The sequence below is a fragment of the Triturus cristatus genome, chromosome 5_2, assembly GCF_964204655.1.
Source record: "Triturus cristatus chromosome 5_2, aTriCri1.1, whole genome shotgun sequence".
NCBI classification, from domain to species: domain Eukaryota; kingdom Metazoa; phylum Chordata; class Amphibia; order Caudata; family Salamandridae; genus Triturus; species Triturus cristatus.
The window spans coordinates 154,217,503-154,235,267 of NC_140588.1; the positions used below are offsets into that span (position 1 = coordinate 154,217,503).

The 17,765-nt window shown below is 41.0% G+C and overlaps 1 protein-coding gene across 3 annotated transcripts in view; it reads right to left on the bottom strand.

Moving 5' to 3' along the window:
• Nucleotides 1-17,765, bottom strand: part of VSTM2A (V-set and transmembrane domain containing 2A) — a 113,972-nt gene that overhangs the window by 84,398 nt on the left and 11,809 nt on the right. For all 3 annotated transcript variants that reach the window (XM_085606926.1, XM_085606925.1, XM_085606927.1), the window contains exon 4: nt 5,415-5,751. In XM_085606926.1, coding sequence (XP_085463052.1) covers nt 5,415-5,751 — 337 coding nt within the window. The remainder of the gene's footprint in view (nt 1-5,414; nt 5,752-17,765) is intronic.

The following is a 17,765-nucleotide window of genomic DNA, read 5'->3' on the forward strand; positions in this document are numbered from 1 at the left end:
TTCCCTTACACCCCTACCAATTGCAGAGATGCTAAATTCCAATCCCCGCCCTGGAATAGGTTTCTTTCCTGCCCTGGACAAGAATACCTTTCTAACTATGTTCAAGGTGGGAATGGGCCAAAATATGGTCCCTTGATCTCACAAGGGTGTGGGTGATAACTAACTTTCCAGGGCCTTCCCTCCCCTTAACATACAATACAAGGGTCATATTACACCAGTGTAAATCCCGTTGTTAGTGGAAAGTTACACTTTGTGAATTTCAAAAGGTAATTTACTTATCTAAGTCAAGCTATTTGCCTGTGTAAGTTAAAAGTACATGCATGTATGGTACTATGAACTGGCTCACCACTGTCTGGGCATCCAAGCCTTAAATTCAGCTTCAAATTTATACTCTAGATTCAAACTAAGCAAAACTTACACAATCAAGGCCTATTATGCATGTTTCACTCTGCATTAATCTATTAATGTATACAAGCATATATGACATAGTTCCACGTTTATGCCAGTCGGGGGACCAAATTGCCCATTCAGCCCAATATTCATCAATGACTCCAAGTATTGCTGAGAGGAAACATTGTCTGTGTGGATTTTTTATAAGCATTAATGGTAGCTATTATATATCGTCACATATACCTATCAATCCCTGCACCTATCGAGCATCTTTGACTTAGCTAGCATGGTTGTTTCCAAAAACGGCACCCCTGATTATGTTAAACAAACATGGGGTTATACATTTGATTTTATCCATTATGACCATAACTGAGATCTTCAAAATGATGCTAAAACACCTCTACCAATTTCAAGAGCAAAAGGCCAACCATTCACAAAGTTGGCAAAAAAAGGAAGTAGTTATTTTTGCAAATATGCTCCAAATCTTTTAGCATATCAAACAGACTATTGCTACCCAATATTCCCCAGGAGATTGGGTATAAACTTCACCGTGATACAACAGGCTCCTGAAAGAGTCACTTATATATGCTCTGAGTTGAGTAGGTATAAAAATGCTACTTATATTGAATTGAACATAAAACATACTTATAATGAGGCATACCAAAAATAAATTATGGAAACTTGTTTTAATATAAATAAGACTTCAGCAATAACTATCTAAACATTATTCATAGCCTATTGCACCATTCCTCGATCAGGGCCCAAAATAAAACATTGTAAAGAGCACAGCTGACCCACATTAATTACAAAAATCAATTTGTACTGTATTTAGTAATGATCAATGGGAATTGGTATATCCACCTAATCAAAAGACTTTCTGACTATAGTCCAACTAAAATTGAAAATGTAGTTACAAATGATCAAATTCGAATGATGGAAATTAGTGAAAATGTTCTGTTAACATTTTGGTCTCAGATGGCTAACAAGTCTGCGAGACCATCATCAGGACTGAGTGACGTAAAAAAAACGGGAGGACAGGTCCCCGAGGAACTGGAGATATCATTAAACACTAACCCATGTTCTATTTATAAAAAAACAATCTACCCCAATGTTTGTATGCAAGACTGAAAGTTCTGCAATTCTCCAATAATTTACAAATACAGTCACAAAGCATCTGACCAGTGCTTATCTCAATCAATAGAGGAATTGACTACCCTAATCTGCCACCAGGGAAGCAAAAAGACTGTGGCACCCATTCTGGGGAGTGGTCACAGCATGATCTCTGGGTGGATCACCCTACTCCATCATTTTTGGACTATTTTTCCTGTCCTGGTGATCTAGTGGGACTTGTGCTCTCCCAGGGGCAGAAAGACCATTGGGTCCATTGTGGGGTGGAGGCATCTATTGTGGCATGCATTGTGGTGAGGAGACATCAATTGAGAGGCCACCCACCCCCCCTACTTTTTTCGGTCTTTTGTCTCTGGTGTCTAGTAGGATACCTTCTCCACTGGATCTGTAGACTGTGAGAAAATGCATATCCAGCCTCAGGAATAGCAAGTCTCTTGCATCCGGGGATGGGGGAGTACAGGCCTATGCGCGGGGGCTACTCTCCCACAAAAACGGTAAAAACACAATTCAATTGCATCTAGTGAGTTTTCTGCAACTGCTGGTGGGAGACAAATTGAGGTAAACAACCCCAATGTTTAGCTGAAAGGTTGTCATGCCTAGGGATGGGGGATCAGAGGCCCATATCCATATATCCCCCCAAAAAGTAAAAACAACATGTCATTGTGTACAGTGGACATTCTGCCACAGGGGGAGGGGCATATTGGGAGCAAACACAACCTATTTAGCTTCCAAGTGGGCAGAAAGTCGGTTCTGTCCAGGGATAGGGTACAGCACAGGGCCATGCTTGAGGGGCACCTCCTCACAAAAGTTAAAACAATATTCACTGATGTCTAGTGGATGTTTTGCTCTGGGGCAGATTAGAGAGGAAGACACCCCCCCCCCCCCCATCTGCCTCCAGGAGAGGCAGAACGACTGTTGCGCTAATGGGAATGTGAGAGCACAGCTCATGTGCAGGGCAAGTGATTCCCTCCCAAAACTTAAAATTTTTCAGATTACATTTCCCGATGCCTAGTGGGCATTCTGCCCCACCGGGGGGATACTGGGGATGGATACCCCTCTTTGCTCATCCTAGGGGGCAGAAAGTCTGTCCTGACCTAAAGCTGGGGGAGCACATGCCCATGCCCACGGGGGGCTCTCCCATAAAAAAACTTAAAGTAATTCTCTGGTGTCTAGTGGGCGGCTTTCTTTCCCTCTGGGGAGCAGAAAAGGGATAAATACCCCTATCTGCCCCCCAGGAGGAGCAAAACCACTGTTGTGCCAATCAGCATGGGTGAGAGCACTGGTACATGCTCAAAGGCGCCACTCCCAACCCCAAAAATAGTACAGATGACTTTTCCTGGGGCCTAGTGGGCCTTCTGCCCACTGGTGAGGCAGACTGTGCATAAACACCCCCTTTTTGCTGCCAAAGGAAGGTAGATGTCTGTCCTCCCTGGGGGTAGAGTGAAGCACAAGTCCAGGTTCATGGTGGGGGGCTGACCCCCAAAAAACAGAAAAAGCAATATTCCATGATTTATAGTGAACCTTATGCTCACCTAGGAAGCCAGATTGGGGGTAAACACCCCTATCTTTCACCGGGGGTGCAAAAATACTGTTGTGCACATGATAATGGGGGGAGCACAAGCTCACGCCAAGAGGGGTCAGTTATCACACCGTCGAAAACTAATTACAATCAAGAAATACTACTAATCATAAAACAGAACACATTAGGCAAGCATTTCACTCACTCATCACTAACAAATCAAAAATCAACCTTAGTCGTGAATTGTTTTGCAGCGGAAACCTCAAATACATTTGGAAGGTCACACTGTGAAACAATAGGGCACACACCAATGGTAGACTGTGTGGTTTTTAAATGCTGATTACATAACATAATACGGTGGGTAGCAGAAGAAGTCAAGTACAGAAGCCTAATATATAGTTTAAATGTTGATGTAAAACTGATACCTAAAACTAAATGGACAGCAGACACTCTGTGGGACTCTAAGGGCGCAGTTACTTCTCGAAATAATTCTTCATTTTTTTTTTTTATTAATCTTTTTCACACAACATAAAAAAACTTACAAAGCTACAAGATAATTTGCAAGGTTCATCTGAAATTTAAAAATTCAATTCAAAGAAAAAATAACTCAAAATGTAACCTCATTCGGTTATGCTCTACCAACGTTCCACCTGTGGCAGAAAGTATGCACATATAGTTCAGGGTTACACTAGTACAGTCCACCTCTAAGCTCAGAACTGCAGTCAAAGTTCCATTATAAAACCCTAACAATCCACAACATATGCAGTAATATTCTGCCACAGCTATAATAATGTGATTGGTAGGCCTTGCTTCAATTCATTGTGAATGAGGTTGACTCTACCATAGTAGTGCATTGAAGAAAGAAAGAAAAATGCGTGAAAAAATATAGAATGCATGTCTCAGGAGCTTAATCCACTTGGCCTCCTTCAGGAGAAATGCACAAGGAAAGCAAAAGGTGCATTGAGAGCTATTAATCCATTGTGGGCAGAAGGCACAAAAAAATGTTATTCTGATGTTGTGTCAGATCCGAAAAAGGAGCCAACCAGCAGGAGAACTGGTTTAGTCTTTTCAGACGCATCATTTGTGAACTTGAAAATGTTGCCAAGAAACACTCTTCCATGCCAGAGTAACATAGAATGATTTGCACTCAGGGAAACAAGGTGGAACAAAAGTCGTGCTTGCTTGATTTTAAAACACATTGCACTGGTGCTTAATGAATTGCCACATCCTTCATCCGCAGTCCATCCTTGTGAAGCTAATGGCACATAATGCTGCCAACAGCAGTGGCTGCATTATCTAATCCTGTAACTACCGCCTCGAAGGAAAGCAGCTACAGCTAAATGCAGGCAGATATGAAATTGCTGCATGGGCATTCTCGCGGATGAGTAATTTTTATGACAATATCTCTTCTGCATTCTATTCCACTTGAAAGGTGTCATCTTGCATATTTCATTTATTTCTCGACACTATATTTCCGTGTCATGATTTGAAAGGCGCAGTATAAATGTTGTGAAATGTGGTAGGTGTGTGAGTTATTTTCTGTCTTGCAGAGCTTTCTTGATTACAAATGGGATACAAAAACACTTAAAAGTACCAGTCTCTTAGGCATGTAATTTACATTAACTGTTATGTTGCATCAGAATTCTAGGTTGCAGTGAGATTGTGGAACATGAGAACACCAGCCACAGAAACTACTTGGTCTAAAGGGAATGCAATATATACATGAGCAGAAAAAATGCAAAATTTACAACATGTGGTAAGTTCAAATTTTACAAATTTAAAGAAATCACTGCACTGCATTAGATTTATAACACAATATTTGATTCGCCTTTTGTCTCGTGCCATAAAAAATGCCTTAATACCCAAGTTGGCAACAGCTAGAAATATATAACTTTTTTTCGCATGCGTTTACTTCGCATGCCGTTTCTACGCGGTCGTTAGTACGACCGCGTTGTTAGTTAGCATACCGTTTGTACGCAATTCGGAACTACGAATTGCAGTAAGGGGGTGCTGGATGTTGGAATAGTATAATTTACTATTCCAACTCCAGTCTATGCGGACACTAGGGAAGGTGTTGGATTTTAAATCCAACACCTTCTCCCCCTTACTGCAATTCGTATTTCCGAATTGCGTACAAACGGTATGCTAACTAACAACACGGTCGTACTAACGACCGCGTACTAACGGCATGCGAAGAAACGCATGCGAAGTAAACGCCGCTTCCCAACAGCTAGTACCAAAAGAATCGCTTTAAGATCCCAATAGGTATATCCAGCAGGAAATATCCACCAGCACCAAGCAGCTCCTAGTTTTGTATGTGCTTCAGATTCAGAAAAATCTAAATTGGTCAGCAATTGATCAAAATCCATTCACGTACCTGATTGTGGACTCTGTTTGGGTATTTTGGCTTCTGCTTCAGGGCTGGAGGTGGCGCGCAGTCGCTGATTGGCCGAGGCATTCATACTGCTGGGCACAGCGGCCGAGACATTCTTGCGGGGTTTCATATCCTGCAGCCACATGGGCGACGCCTCGAAGGCCTGCATGCGCCTAGTGTGGATGTTGGCATTGACTTTGAGAAACGCTTGGGCCTTGTATTCCTGGAGGTCCCCGTAGTTGGCGTCGGTTACCCGGCACTCGTACAGCCCTTCGTCCTTTTTCCTCACTTTAGATATCTGCAACTTGTGGGAGATATCATTGCCCTGGACTTTCACTGTCTGTAAACGTGCCATGAGAAAAATATTTTTCATGAAAAGTTAAGTTTTGCGATAAGGAAATTCTGCTACAAATGTCATTCCCATTTATAGTGCAGTTAAAATATTTTGAGTAGGAGGCGATGATTACAAACAACTTTTTCCACACTAGCTGGCTTTTTGCAATGTTTTTATTTGGCTTCTTTCTAAAACATACCCCATGCGCCACTTTTGCGTAACTTTTAACATGGGAAAAGTGACGCAAAAGTGGCACAAGGGGCTTGTAAATCTGCCCCACCGTCTTCATGCAATCCCTTTCGTTTTTTGCAGATTTCCTTGGTTTATTTAGTCATACTTTATTATAGCGTTGTAGCTTGCTCTCAAGGGTTATGCAGTTGTTAAAGAGCCTAAACTCACTTTATAGGCCTTAACTAGTGGCAAGGGCCATTAAGGAGGGAGCGGGCCTTTAACAACTGGTGTAGCCCGAGTCGCAAGGGCAATAAGGTGAGAAGAGTACATGCACTAAGGGTGAAACATTGAAAAAGGACAAACAGAAAGACAAACACTGGAATGTTGGATCAGCAGGCCTATAACAGCCATTTTAGGCCCTGAGCCACCCCATACTCTTCAATGGAGCTCTCAACAATTAATACTTAAAGCAATGTTCTTATAACCCTATAAATTAGCTGCAGCTATAAAATAATACACAAGGTCTCAAAGAGCCATGCAATTAAAACGGAGAGGTATTGTGTGCTTCTCCAGTCTCCGCGCTTGAAATTAAAACAGCTGCAAATATCATTGAAGAACACATTCATTTGTTTAATACAGCATTTGTACAACCTGTCAATAGGATAAAAGAGACCATGTCCTATTTAAAATGGATGCTGTCGATAATGGGTCCTGTATAATTAAGTAATCTGATAATATACATGATAGCGACATGGAAGAAATATTAGCCCAGATCAAAAGTCTCTTGTGATAACACAGTTTCTCCAATACAACTCATATAACTTGATCTGACAAAGTTAGTAAAGCTTGTTCAATTTATCAACCAGACAATGCATAACTTAAAACAAATAAGTGCTGCAGCCCAATGTTTGGCCGCCATTGGCTCTGCTGCATGCAGGGTTGAGGAATAGTAAGCCTGCTTAGTCTACAGTCCATGTCATGCCTCTTTCTTCGGCCTACACTTCCTGCTTTTATGTCAGTTTACAGGGTCTTATTCATTCCTACTCTTTCTCTTTGTCTCTGTTTTCCTATCTTTGCTTTCTTCCTCCTTCCCCATTGTCTACCCTTCACTCTCTTGCTCTTGGTCTAAGTCTGATGAAAAAAGAGAAGTCCTTGCCCCCAAAAATATGTGCTGTGACTAAGCACTTGCAACCACTGGAACAAAGTAAGTACCAAATCACAGAAATAAATAAACATACTAAGACATAGAGACTCAAATCACAAACAGGAATACAAAGTAAATCAGGGTTATGAAAAAACAGACTTTTTTTTCCCCTTTTTCCCACTGTTTTTGCATGAAGTGCATTTGCCTAAACCTTCACCAAGTATGAATTATGTTTGTAGAAAGAGACCTACTCCCTCGGAAGTGCTTGGCATTTCCTTGGATCAAAAGACAAACACAATGGGGCCGATTCACAGAACTAATCTAAGTTAAAATCCTAAACTTACTACTTTTGGTATTCACAGAAGGCATTTTTGTAGTATTAAAGTTAGGACTCCTAACTTTACTACTACTAAACTGGGATAAAATCTTAAACTTACTACTTTTGGTAATCACAGAAGGCATTTAGTAGTAGTAAAGTTAGGACTCTTTATTATTTCTAAATGCCTTCTGTGAATATCAAAAATAGTAAGTTTAGGATTTTATCCCAGTTTAGTAGTAGTAAATTTAGACGTCCTAACTTTACTACTTCTACATGCCTTCTGTGAATACCAAAAGTAGTAAATTTAGGATTTTATCTCAGATTGTTTCTGTGAATCTGCCCCAAGGTGTCTAATTCACAAAGGTAAACTTACACTTTTGTGTAAGTTTACAATTGATTGCTATTCACATAGGGATTTATGTGGGTGTAAGTGTGGATTTATGTAAGTGTAAGTTTACCTTTGTGAATCAGGCCCAGTGTGTTTTAGCTGGTTATTTCTATAGATAGCCTGCTTGCATCTGTGAGGAGAAAGTGAAGAACGGTTTAATATATGTGCAGAGTCTTATGAGGCAACATGTAACCAGGATGGCAAAGGAAAGTTCTTTCTAGACTTTTTGCCAGCTTTGGTGGTGAGAACCCAACTCTAATAGGCTATTACAGTAGATCTGTGATGCTATTTTAACATACTGATTAAATAGCCTTATTGCACCCATGAAGTACTGTCACAAATACAATGTCATGAGAAACGGTGTAAAACAGTATTATTGAGTTCCCATGTGTTCTCTACTAAAGAAGAAAGACCAATTGAACTTTAATAGAATTAAATGCTCATGTAAGTGCATTCAAGTTAGTCTTAATGTTGTATTCGTTTGAAAGACAGTGACGGTTTTTGGTCAGTGCTCCGGAAGGTAATGTATTTGAATTCTTTATGAAGAATGGGTCTCCAATGACTGTATTCGTAACACCGTGGAACTGCTTCCAACCAGATGTTATTCAAAGACATCTTAAGTGACTGATTATTTTATATCTGATGAGTTGTGATGTCATAAATAAAGATAATGATTGAAATAAAGGGACACCATTGTAAATAAACACTATTTGGCATGCCACTAGGGGGTCCATGTCCATGCTGACATTTCCATGTGTAAGGACATGGATCTGCGTGGTGGCTTGTAACAGCTTGATTTAGGGCCTTATCATAATTATGGCGGTCCTGGGACTGCCGTACTCACAGTAGAAGTCCGACCACCACAGCGTATTATGCTGGTGGTGGTGGGACCGCCACAAGACCACTGCCTCCACACGGATCCAAGATCCCATGGAGGTGGCGGTGTAGAAAAGGGCAGTAAATGCTGGTGGTGATGATGCCGGCTTTGCCGAGCATATTACGACCTTCTTTTCCACCACCCATTTAATGGAGGGGAGGCCATCATTAAAAGGATGGCAGAATGCAGGGCCTAAGAGGCCCCCCGGGCACATCTGGCCAAGGGAGTGTGTGCGGGGGGCACATGCTGTGCTCCCCTGTAATTGCGATTTCACTTGTGCGCGGTGTGGCATTACCACATGGTGTATGCCACACGTGAAAATGCAGTAGGCACAGTCACGGCTGTTGTCTGCTTGTTAGGCTCTCCTATGAGCCTAACAGACTGCCGCTGTGACCCCGCCACCTCACTACCTGCCCTGGATTCAATTTGGAATCTGGCGGTCAGGTGAACCATGGGTTTGGTGGTCTTCCTGGGACCGGCATGGTGGCGGTCTCAGACGAAGACCGCCAAACTCATAATAAGGCCCTAAGTGTACTGCCAGTAATTTATGGCTTATAATGTGCGATTCCTCAAAGGTACAAATGCATAAAAAGGAATAAAATCAGGAAACATTCGCAAACTGTTAATGTGCATCCCTTTCAGATACTGTATGACTTGGTAGCATCAATTCAATATGAAGCTGGCCAAGTTCATCATTTTCCAGCAGAAATGCAGCTATTGACGCTAAGAACCAACAGTTTCGGTAAGGCTGTTTCAAAGATTAAAATGAAGAAAATCTTCTTGCTGCTGGCAAAATGCCCCATTCCATATCTATGTTTACACATCAGGCACAGAGGGAGCATTTCCAGGCTCACCCAGCTTGGCAAAGGAGGTGTCAACGAAAATAAGTTATTTGAGGGAACAAACGAAGGGCGCTTGGCTCATGCGATGATGTGCTTTAGCAGTACAGGCTACCTTATAGAAAACATTAGTTTTAGCACCATATTTTATTTGAAAATACAATTTGCCCTGAAATAAGGCAGTTTTGTCGAAGAAGTGCACAACAGACCGTTACATGTTATTCTTGATTGATGTTTGTATAAATGTGAGTGTTGTCTGTAGGTCTAGGCAGATTTTGAACAGCGAGATAGCGCAAAGGAAAGAGTAAGTAGTCTAACACGTGACCAAGAGTTTCATCAGCAAGAGACAGAGAAAGAGTGAAAGAGAGCAATAGGAGAGAGAGAATGAGAGAGAGAATGAGAGAGAGACAGAGAGAGAGAGATTTGAGAGAGAGTAAGACAGAAAAGAGAGAGGAGAATGTGTGTGAGTGCGCACATGTAGAGAAAGACAGAAAAGATACAGAGAATAAGTGTAAGACTCAATTAGAGGAAGATAAATCGAAAGAAAGAGTAGGAGAGAAGGAGCCATGCTGAGAAAGAAAGAACAGCTGAGTGGGCAGGGTTAGGATAAACGAAGAAAGACAGAGTGAGAGAGAGGCAGGAAGAGAGAGAGAGAGGGAAATAGAAAACGAGAGAAAACCATACATGGCATAAGGGGGTACACAAGCATTACCTATAACCTTTTAAACATTAGTCTAAACCACTCCCGAGGGATTCTTCCGGCAAAATAATTTGACAACGACAGAGATAAATGCTCTAGAGTTCAGAACTGTGATGTCAGAAGTAAATTCTAGCAGGCAATTATGGTAGAGTAGTGAAGTCACTTTAACACACTGGTGCAGTGCTTTTATTGTATTTGAGGAGTAATGCCACAACTATAATGTAACGAGAAGCGGCTAAAAGGCTATTATTTAGTTCTCATCTATTTTTATTACAGAAGAAAGACCAATGGATCTTTTTTAGGAACATTTTCTCAAGCTTTTCAGCTCCATTTAAAGCAGGAGAGGGTAGAGGCCCTGATTCACAACATAAACTTACACTTTGTATAAGTTTATGATTGTTTGCTATTCACAAAGCTTTTATACGAGTAGTTTCTTTAGGATTGCGGAGTCTCCACACATAACAAGATAGGACTGTCCTATCTTTTAATGTGCGGTGACTCCGCAGTTGTAAAGATGTTACTAGTAAAAAAAAATACCTTTGTGAATAGCAAACGTAGTAAACTTACACAAAAGTATAAGTTTACCTTTTTGTGACTCAAAGTATACTAGAGTGCGGCTCATTCACATATGTAAAAGGAGGACAACTGAAAACCTTCTTTTGAAGCAGTTAGTTGGTGCCTTCAGGCCAATAACGGTGAATTGATTTGAAGGCAGACGTCGTGTTTGGGAAGTGCCCTGGAAGTAATGCAGACATGGGTTTTGGGGGATGGGTCTCCAAGGGCTGATTTGTAACCCCTGACTTTGTTTCCAACCGGATGGTATTCAAAGACACCATAGGTGACTCATTATTGTATATTCAACCAAAATCTTATGAGAAGTACAAGGATAGCTACACAATGGCCAGTCCATGTAGAGATGGATTTGAGGTGCTTTGGAGTGATCATGAACTGAATTAACTGAATACTTAAATAACATCTTCCAGAAGGCAGTCATCTAAACCTCAGGTTACAAACAGACATAATGAATAAGAGAAAAAGAAGGTCTGATTGTCATCAGCTTTGGTGACTGTGATAACATCTAATTTCTTGCTTGGAATGCTCTCGGTTGTGTCTGTGTAACTGGGTACTGCCCTTTAGGTGCTCACAAGATTCTGCAAGGAGTATGTCACTTTCTCCAAATGTGATACTCCTCGTGAAGGTGATGATGGCCACGCACTGCATTAAGCCTAGTTCATTAACGATTACCCACATGGTTTCGTATAACCTGCGTGTATGCATAACGGAACAGAAAGAAGTGACATCAACTTGTGGTTGTAATAACATAGTTAGCAGTTTGTGAGTGTATCTTGTGTAAGACATGCTCAGGTTTTCTTTACCAATAGATTTACCTGTAGATGTTACCAACAGGACTATTCTTTTTTTATTCGTTGGTATTAGGGCTGGACTGGCCGTACTGGGCACCAGGCATTTTCCTGGTGGGCAGGAAGGGTGGGGGGCAGGTTTAGATGGGTGGGGACCGTTTTTGTTCCCGGGGCCAGTTATGCAGCAGTGCTGAAATATCGGCCCACTGTAACAAAAGCACCGCAGCAGTGTTTCCAACCACCACCCCCGGACCCCTCTTCCCCGGGCGGTCCGATGTAATTGCTAGCACTGGTTTGTGTTTTCCAGTCAGGCCCTGATTGGTCTCAAGGAACAAATCTAATGAGAAGCATCTCTGGGCTTTGGAAATAGCTGTGATTAAAGGATGCTCCGTTTGCAAAGCTTCTGCGTTCCTGGCCAGGAGAAATTGTTTGAGGTGGTGTAGAAAACCCCTTTTCACACATTATTTACAGGTACCAATTTAGCACATCAGCTGGTATAAGCTTCTAAACTTTTTCTTGACTTTGTCAACACATGGATTTTTGCAGGTTTTTGCCACACACTCTGTCCATGCTCCACCCAGCAGATGAACATTAGAGCTCTACCTTCTTTCAACTGAGTAGAACAGAAGTCTGTTTCTAGCTATATCTTGTGTTGACTCATTTCATAGGTCATCTTCCAAGGAGCTTGTCACTGTAAAGTATGAGAAGCTCAAATTGTCTTTCAGAATCTTTGTTCCAAGTCCCCAATTGCTTTTGTGCCCACACAAAGGTTACAGATATATGCTGTATAGCATATGTTTCTACCAGTTTTAATATGGGCATTTTGGTTCAGTATGTGCTGGAAGGAAAGTCCTTGTTGAGTAGTGAACTGCAAAATGCGATTTGAAGGAACTCTTCACTTACAGGACAGTGTACTCCATATGCTGTTTGCAGCACAGTGTACCTGAGGCAATCCCTACATCCCGGAATGAGATGCATTTTCTGATGCTGGTGTTACATGTGATAAGGTACCAGATGCTTCTGTTAGATACATAAGGGGATTTCTAGGATTCCTTTATGATGTGCAGGTTAACATTGCCACCTATGAGTCTGACTGGGCTGATTTTCAGTTTTTGTAGTTAACAGCAAGAAACCACAACTGTCAATCATCCCTGAAGGGCATTTTGTGTCCGCACCAGATGGATGGAGCTACTGGCTTTGGCAGCATAGGAATTTATATTTCACCAACTTGTGGGGCATCCAGCACTGCATTCAAGATGATTTAATACATAACATTTGTGTACAGAGTGATCAGTATGAGGGCAAGAAATAATGATTTCTGTCAATTGTTTCTCTCCTTGTAAAAGTGTGTACAAGTGTTTGAGTACAGGACTCTCAATATATCATATAATACTGGTTTTGTGATTACATTTTCAAGTGCCACGAAGAGGTTATCTATGTCTGTCAAGTTAAAGGCATGGGAGAAACAAAGGAGTGTGGCATAGCGCGGCATATGCTTCTTCTCAGAGAATACATTAGATATGTGCTTTAGAATTGATATCGGATCCACTGTTTATTACTCCTTCATGAAGCCATTTTATAGTGAGTTCAACATTTGCTCTCTAGCCACCTAGGATTCCACATTTTTTTATATAATCTCTGAGAATGGCTTTGGTGTATGGATGTATGTATGTATGTACAAGAATATTTGCCGCTGTTTTAGATAGTTAGAAAACGACGTGTTTGGACCATAGGCAGAACTATAAACACATTTATAAATGAGAATCAAGTATTACAATAAAAGTATGCTCATAGACACTACTTCACATTGTTTGGATTTGTGCACTGTAATAACAAGTATTGCAGTGGCCTTATTTGTGATAAAGTAATGCAGCGCTGTGCATCAAGCAATTTCGCTGTGCTGTGTTACTTTCAGAGCACAAGGATGCATCATATTTACAACAATATGAGGTTCCCTGTGCTCTCTCCTGTGCTGGCACACAGTTGGCTGCCATGCACTAATGCAGGCACCCTTTCACAATGGTGCAAGTGGGCCCGCGTCACGGGAATGATTGTTTTTGTGCAGGAAGGGAGACCTTCCTGCACAAAACCAATCACGAGAGGTGTTGTCTTTCTATAAAATGTGACAAACAAACAAGGAGAAATAAAAGTGTTTCTCCTCATTGCACCTCCTACTCCTCCCCATAGGATTCTGATGCATTCCCAGGTTTACAAAACATAGTAAATCTGGGAATGCTGCAGAATCTCTGGGTGTTGTGTGGGAACACCCACAACACCAACCATGACATACACCTTTTACGCAAAGTAATGCGTGCAAAGGGGACTTATTTACAAGAACACGAAAAGGCACGCAGGGTGGTGTTGCATGTCGTTGTAAATATGGAGCACCAAATTGCGCTGCCGGTTTGACACAAAAAGTGCTGCACCAGCAAGGCAATTGTTGTACAAGTCATATTGTACAGAGTTAACGGGCAAGTGTGAACATCCATTTAAAATGTTTTTCTCAAAAAAGGAACAGAATAATTCAAGTCACAGCACAACTAAATGTTGTGGCTAAAAGTTCTAATTATGAAGATTAATGCATGGAATATTTCTATTTTAAAAATTCTGGCAGAGAACCTAGCAGCCTAATTTCTAAGCAGCAGCAAATTATAAATGTAGCTTTAGACATTGCGTGTTACTTCAACAGGCTTTTTAATAGCCAGGATTGCAGATTACTCAGTCCGCTGAGCACTGAAAGATGTTCCCAGTCCCATAGCCTACTGGGATTTTTTTCCTCTGTCCAGTATGGCTCCTTTCCAGTCCCTTCCTCTTTATTACAACGCATGGTGTTAAGTTCCATATATATTCTATATATTTTTTTGCCTTCACCACTGACATGTGCAATAGACTTTTACAGCTTGAGTAGTAAATATTTTATTCTCTCTCTCGTCAACAGACTAGCCACCTCATTTTAAATTTATTAAATGCACCTCAGCTGCAAAAAATAGAATCCGTGCTACATATTTTCTCCTCTCTCCTATCCAACGTGAGATGAGAGAACAACATTGAGTAGGGTTATCGACTCTAAAGAAGTAAAACATGATGTCTTCGGCCACTATGATTCGTATGAATAAAACGGCAATTAACAAGTAAAATGAGCTTAGGGTTAATTAGTCTAAAATGTGATACCACATAAAGATTACAGAACTTTTGGACCTCTCTTCAAAGTAGTTTTTTTTTTATTTCGGACCAGCCAACGCTGTCAAACATAGAATAAGAATAGTCACATTGACTGCGCTATGGCAGAGGAAAGCCAATTACTGAGAACCTGCAGCAAGAGAGATTTTAAGACAAGCAGAGCTCTCTGCATTTGCAAATATCTTCAAAACATTTTTTTATTTTTTATTTTTTACTATTTTGGGGTCCTTTGAATGAGGGGTTCTTTTGTATGATTTAGCAAGCTTTTGGACCTCTTCTCAAAATGAATTGCTCTTGTTTGGATTTTGATCCAGTCAACACTATCTGGCAGAAATCAATGCCACCAGAGAGCTTCCACAGAGATTTTGCGGCACAACACAGGGCAAGAGAGCCAAGGATGACTGGAGTGAACACAATACAAAATATACAAGTTAGAAAAGGAAAATACGCACTTTTGAAATAGAATCACTAAACATTATCCAAGCAGTTCTCATCTATTGAAATTAACTCTTTTTTTGGCAGCAGTGCACAAGAAAAATGCTGTAATCCATAGTGAGCTCAATCAATACTTAACTGAAAGCCTCTCTATTTATGTATATCTGTGTATTTTGTCAATATTTTATGGGATTACAAAAGATCTTGACTAACAACAGATCTGAGCATTCTGTCATTGTTTCATAATCACTATAAGTGATTGGTTTTCGGGTTATATAGTATTAGATGAAAGAAACATTCATGTATTGACATTTTGCTCTTTCAGTGTTTTGAAATGTGTCCTAATAAATACCCTTGCAGATGCTCAAATATGGGATGAGGCATCTCAGTCTTTATTGTATGTGAGAATGATTAACCCGTTGCTATATGAACATTAATAACATACTAGGTCTGGCATGTGCGCTGTTCAAAGTCAGTGTTTGTTTGAAGCAATATATCTGCATTCAATGCCCACATCATTATTGTGTAAGATAATTGGGTGTGAAAGAATCTCAACATGAGAAATATGTATATGAAAAATTGTCGTAATGAAAACAGATGTTGACAATTGAAATTGAATTGACTAGATTCACAATGGAAATCTTACATTTGCGGTTTCAATGTTTCTTCGGTGTGGTTTGAAGATTAATTTGTTTTTGATGGAGGACTGTGAGAAACAGTGAACTCTCATTTACAGGGGTTACATACCATAAATATGTTGATGTATACTGACAGTCTGCAATGGAGAACTTGAGCATAAATACTGATTTATCCTACCGCATCTGGTAATTATATTTAGCTGCACTTGAGGTGGAGATCCTCTTTACCATTTCACTTAAAATGAACAGCCACCATGTTTACATCTCAAAGATCTTGTTAGTGTCACAGAGTTCAGCAGTGTCTTCACATTACCCAAGGCAGTATAGCTCAAATTTGCAAGGCAGTTCACATTGAGATCATCATACTAATAAAAAGGCAGTGATTCTGCTAATCTTTTATCTGCTGAAGAGCTTACAATTCGTATTTAGTCTTGCTTAAACTCATTGTATCTAGCTCTACAGCCCTTTCTCTCTCTCCACTGCCCTCTCTGCCTCTAAATGTATTTTTTAGTTCACTATGGTGGTGTCCACCCGCCAGCCTCGCAGTGCTGGGACCAGACGCCAGACGTGCTGCCGTCCCGCATCGCCAATTAGAATGCGACCGCCAACCTGGCGATCGCATTCCGCATATTTGACATTGCAGCGGGTGCTGCTTACAGTAGCACTCACTGCAATGCCAAATTGCCATGTTGTGCATACCCATGCACAACGTGGCAGGCACCACGTGGTGCCTGCCACCTTGTGCATGGGCATGGAAGGGGGTACCATGGGTACCCCCCAAGTGCACCCCTACTCCCCATCCTCCCCCCAGGGACCCGCAACGGGCCCCCATTGCTAATCCCAGCCAGCCTTTCCATGGCGGCGAAGCCGCCATGAAAAGTCCTTTAAAACCCAGCACCCTAATATGGATGGCAGTGCCTGCTAGGTACTGCCACCATATTGAGGCCCACGTCTGCCCGGCCGACAATTGGAACGATTGCCGACCGGCAGAAAAGCAGTGGATGTACTTTGCGTCTGCCGCGATACCCCCTGCCATTATAATATGCTGCGGGGTAAATCGGGTTGCGTAGGCGGGCTGATCGCCACTGCTGAGCCGGCGGTGGTGATCCGCCCGCCATCCTAATCACACCCTTAGTTCTGTCAGCAATTCTTTGTCACTGACTATATGTTTCCCTATATTGCCTTGACAAATTAGCAAACAAATATGAACTTGCATTAAAGCTATGCAAATACTGATGGGGCAGGATTTGACACAATTAGAGTGATTACATGTTATGTCGTCAAAATACAACATCAATTATGTGAATTGCGAATTGAGGGTCCAGATTGCTTGAAAATTGCAAAAATATTTACTGATTCATACATTAAGGAATAACAAAACTCAGACATATGAATTGCCCTTAGAAGAACTTCACCACATCAGAATGTTTTAATTTTTTGGGATGGTAGTGTATTACTGCTCAAGCCGGATACGTTGGTCTAATTTACGTACATCACCCTGATCTAAGAAATTGTTTGGCATGTTTCCTGAATTAACATTTTGCAAAAATGTTTCTGCAGCAGGGTGAGACTCTACATAATATGGCTTCCAACACAGCTATTCTTGGTCTCTTTCTCATTCTCCACGCCTCGTCCTCAAACTCTCTCTGATGCATTCTTACTCTTTTTCTATTTCTCTATATCTTTCTCTCTAGCACTGTTTGGTTCTCATCTTCATGTTGTGAAAAACACACAAGAACATAGATTTTATTTTTTTTGCAGAGAATATAACATAAAGTGGCCAAATATATTATAATTATCGACATACGAGTGTTCAACATAGCTCAATTGACATCTTAGTGCACATATTGACTTATGCCAAATAATTGACAGATATTAGGACATAAATCAGTAATAGGTGAATTGAGTAATTTGACAGTCATGTGATATTCAAGGTTACTCACAGCTATCAAATATGCCAATCAGAAT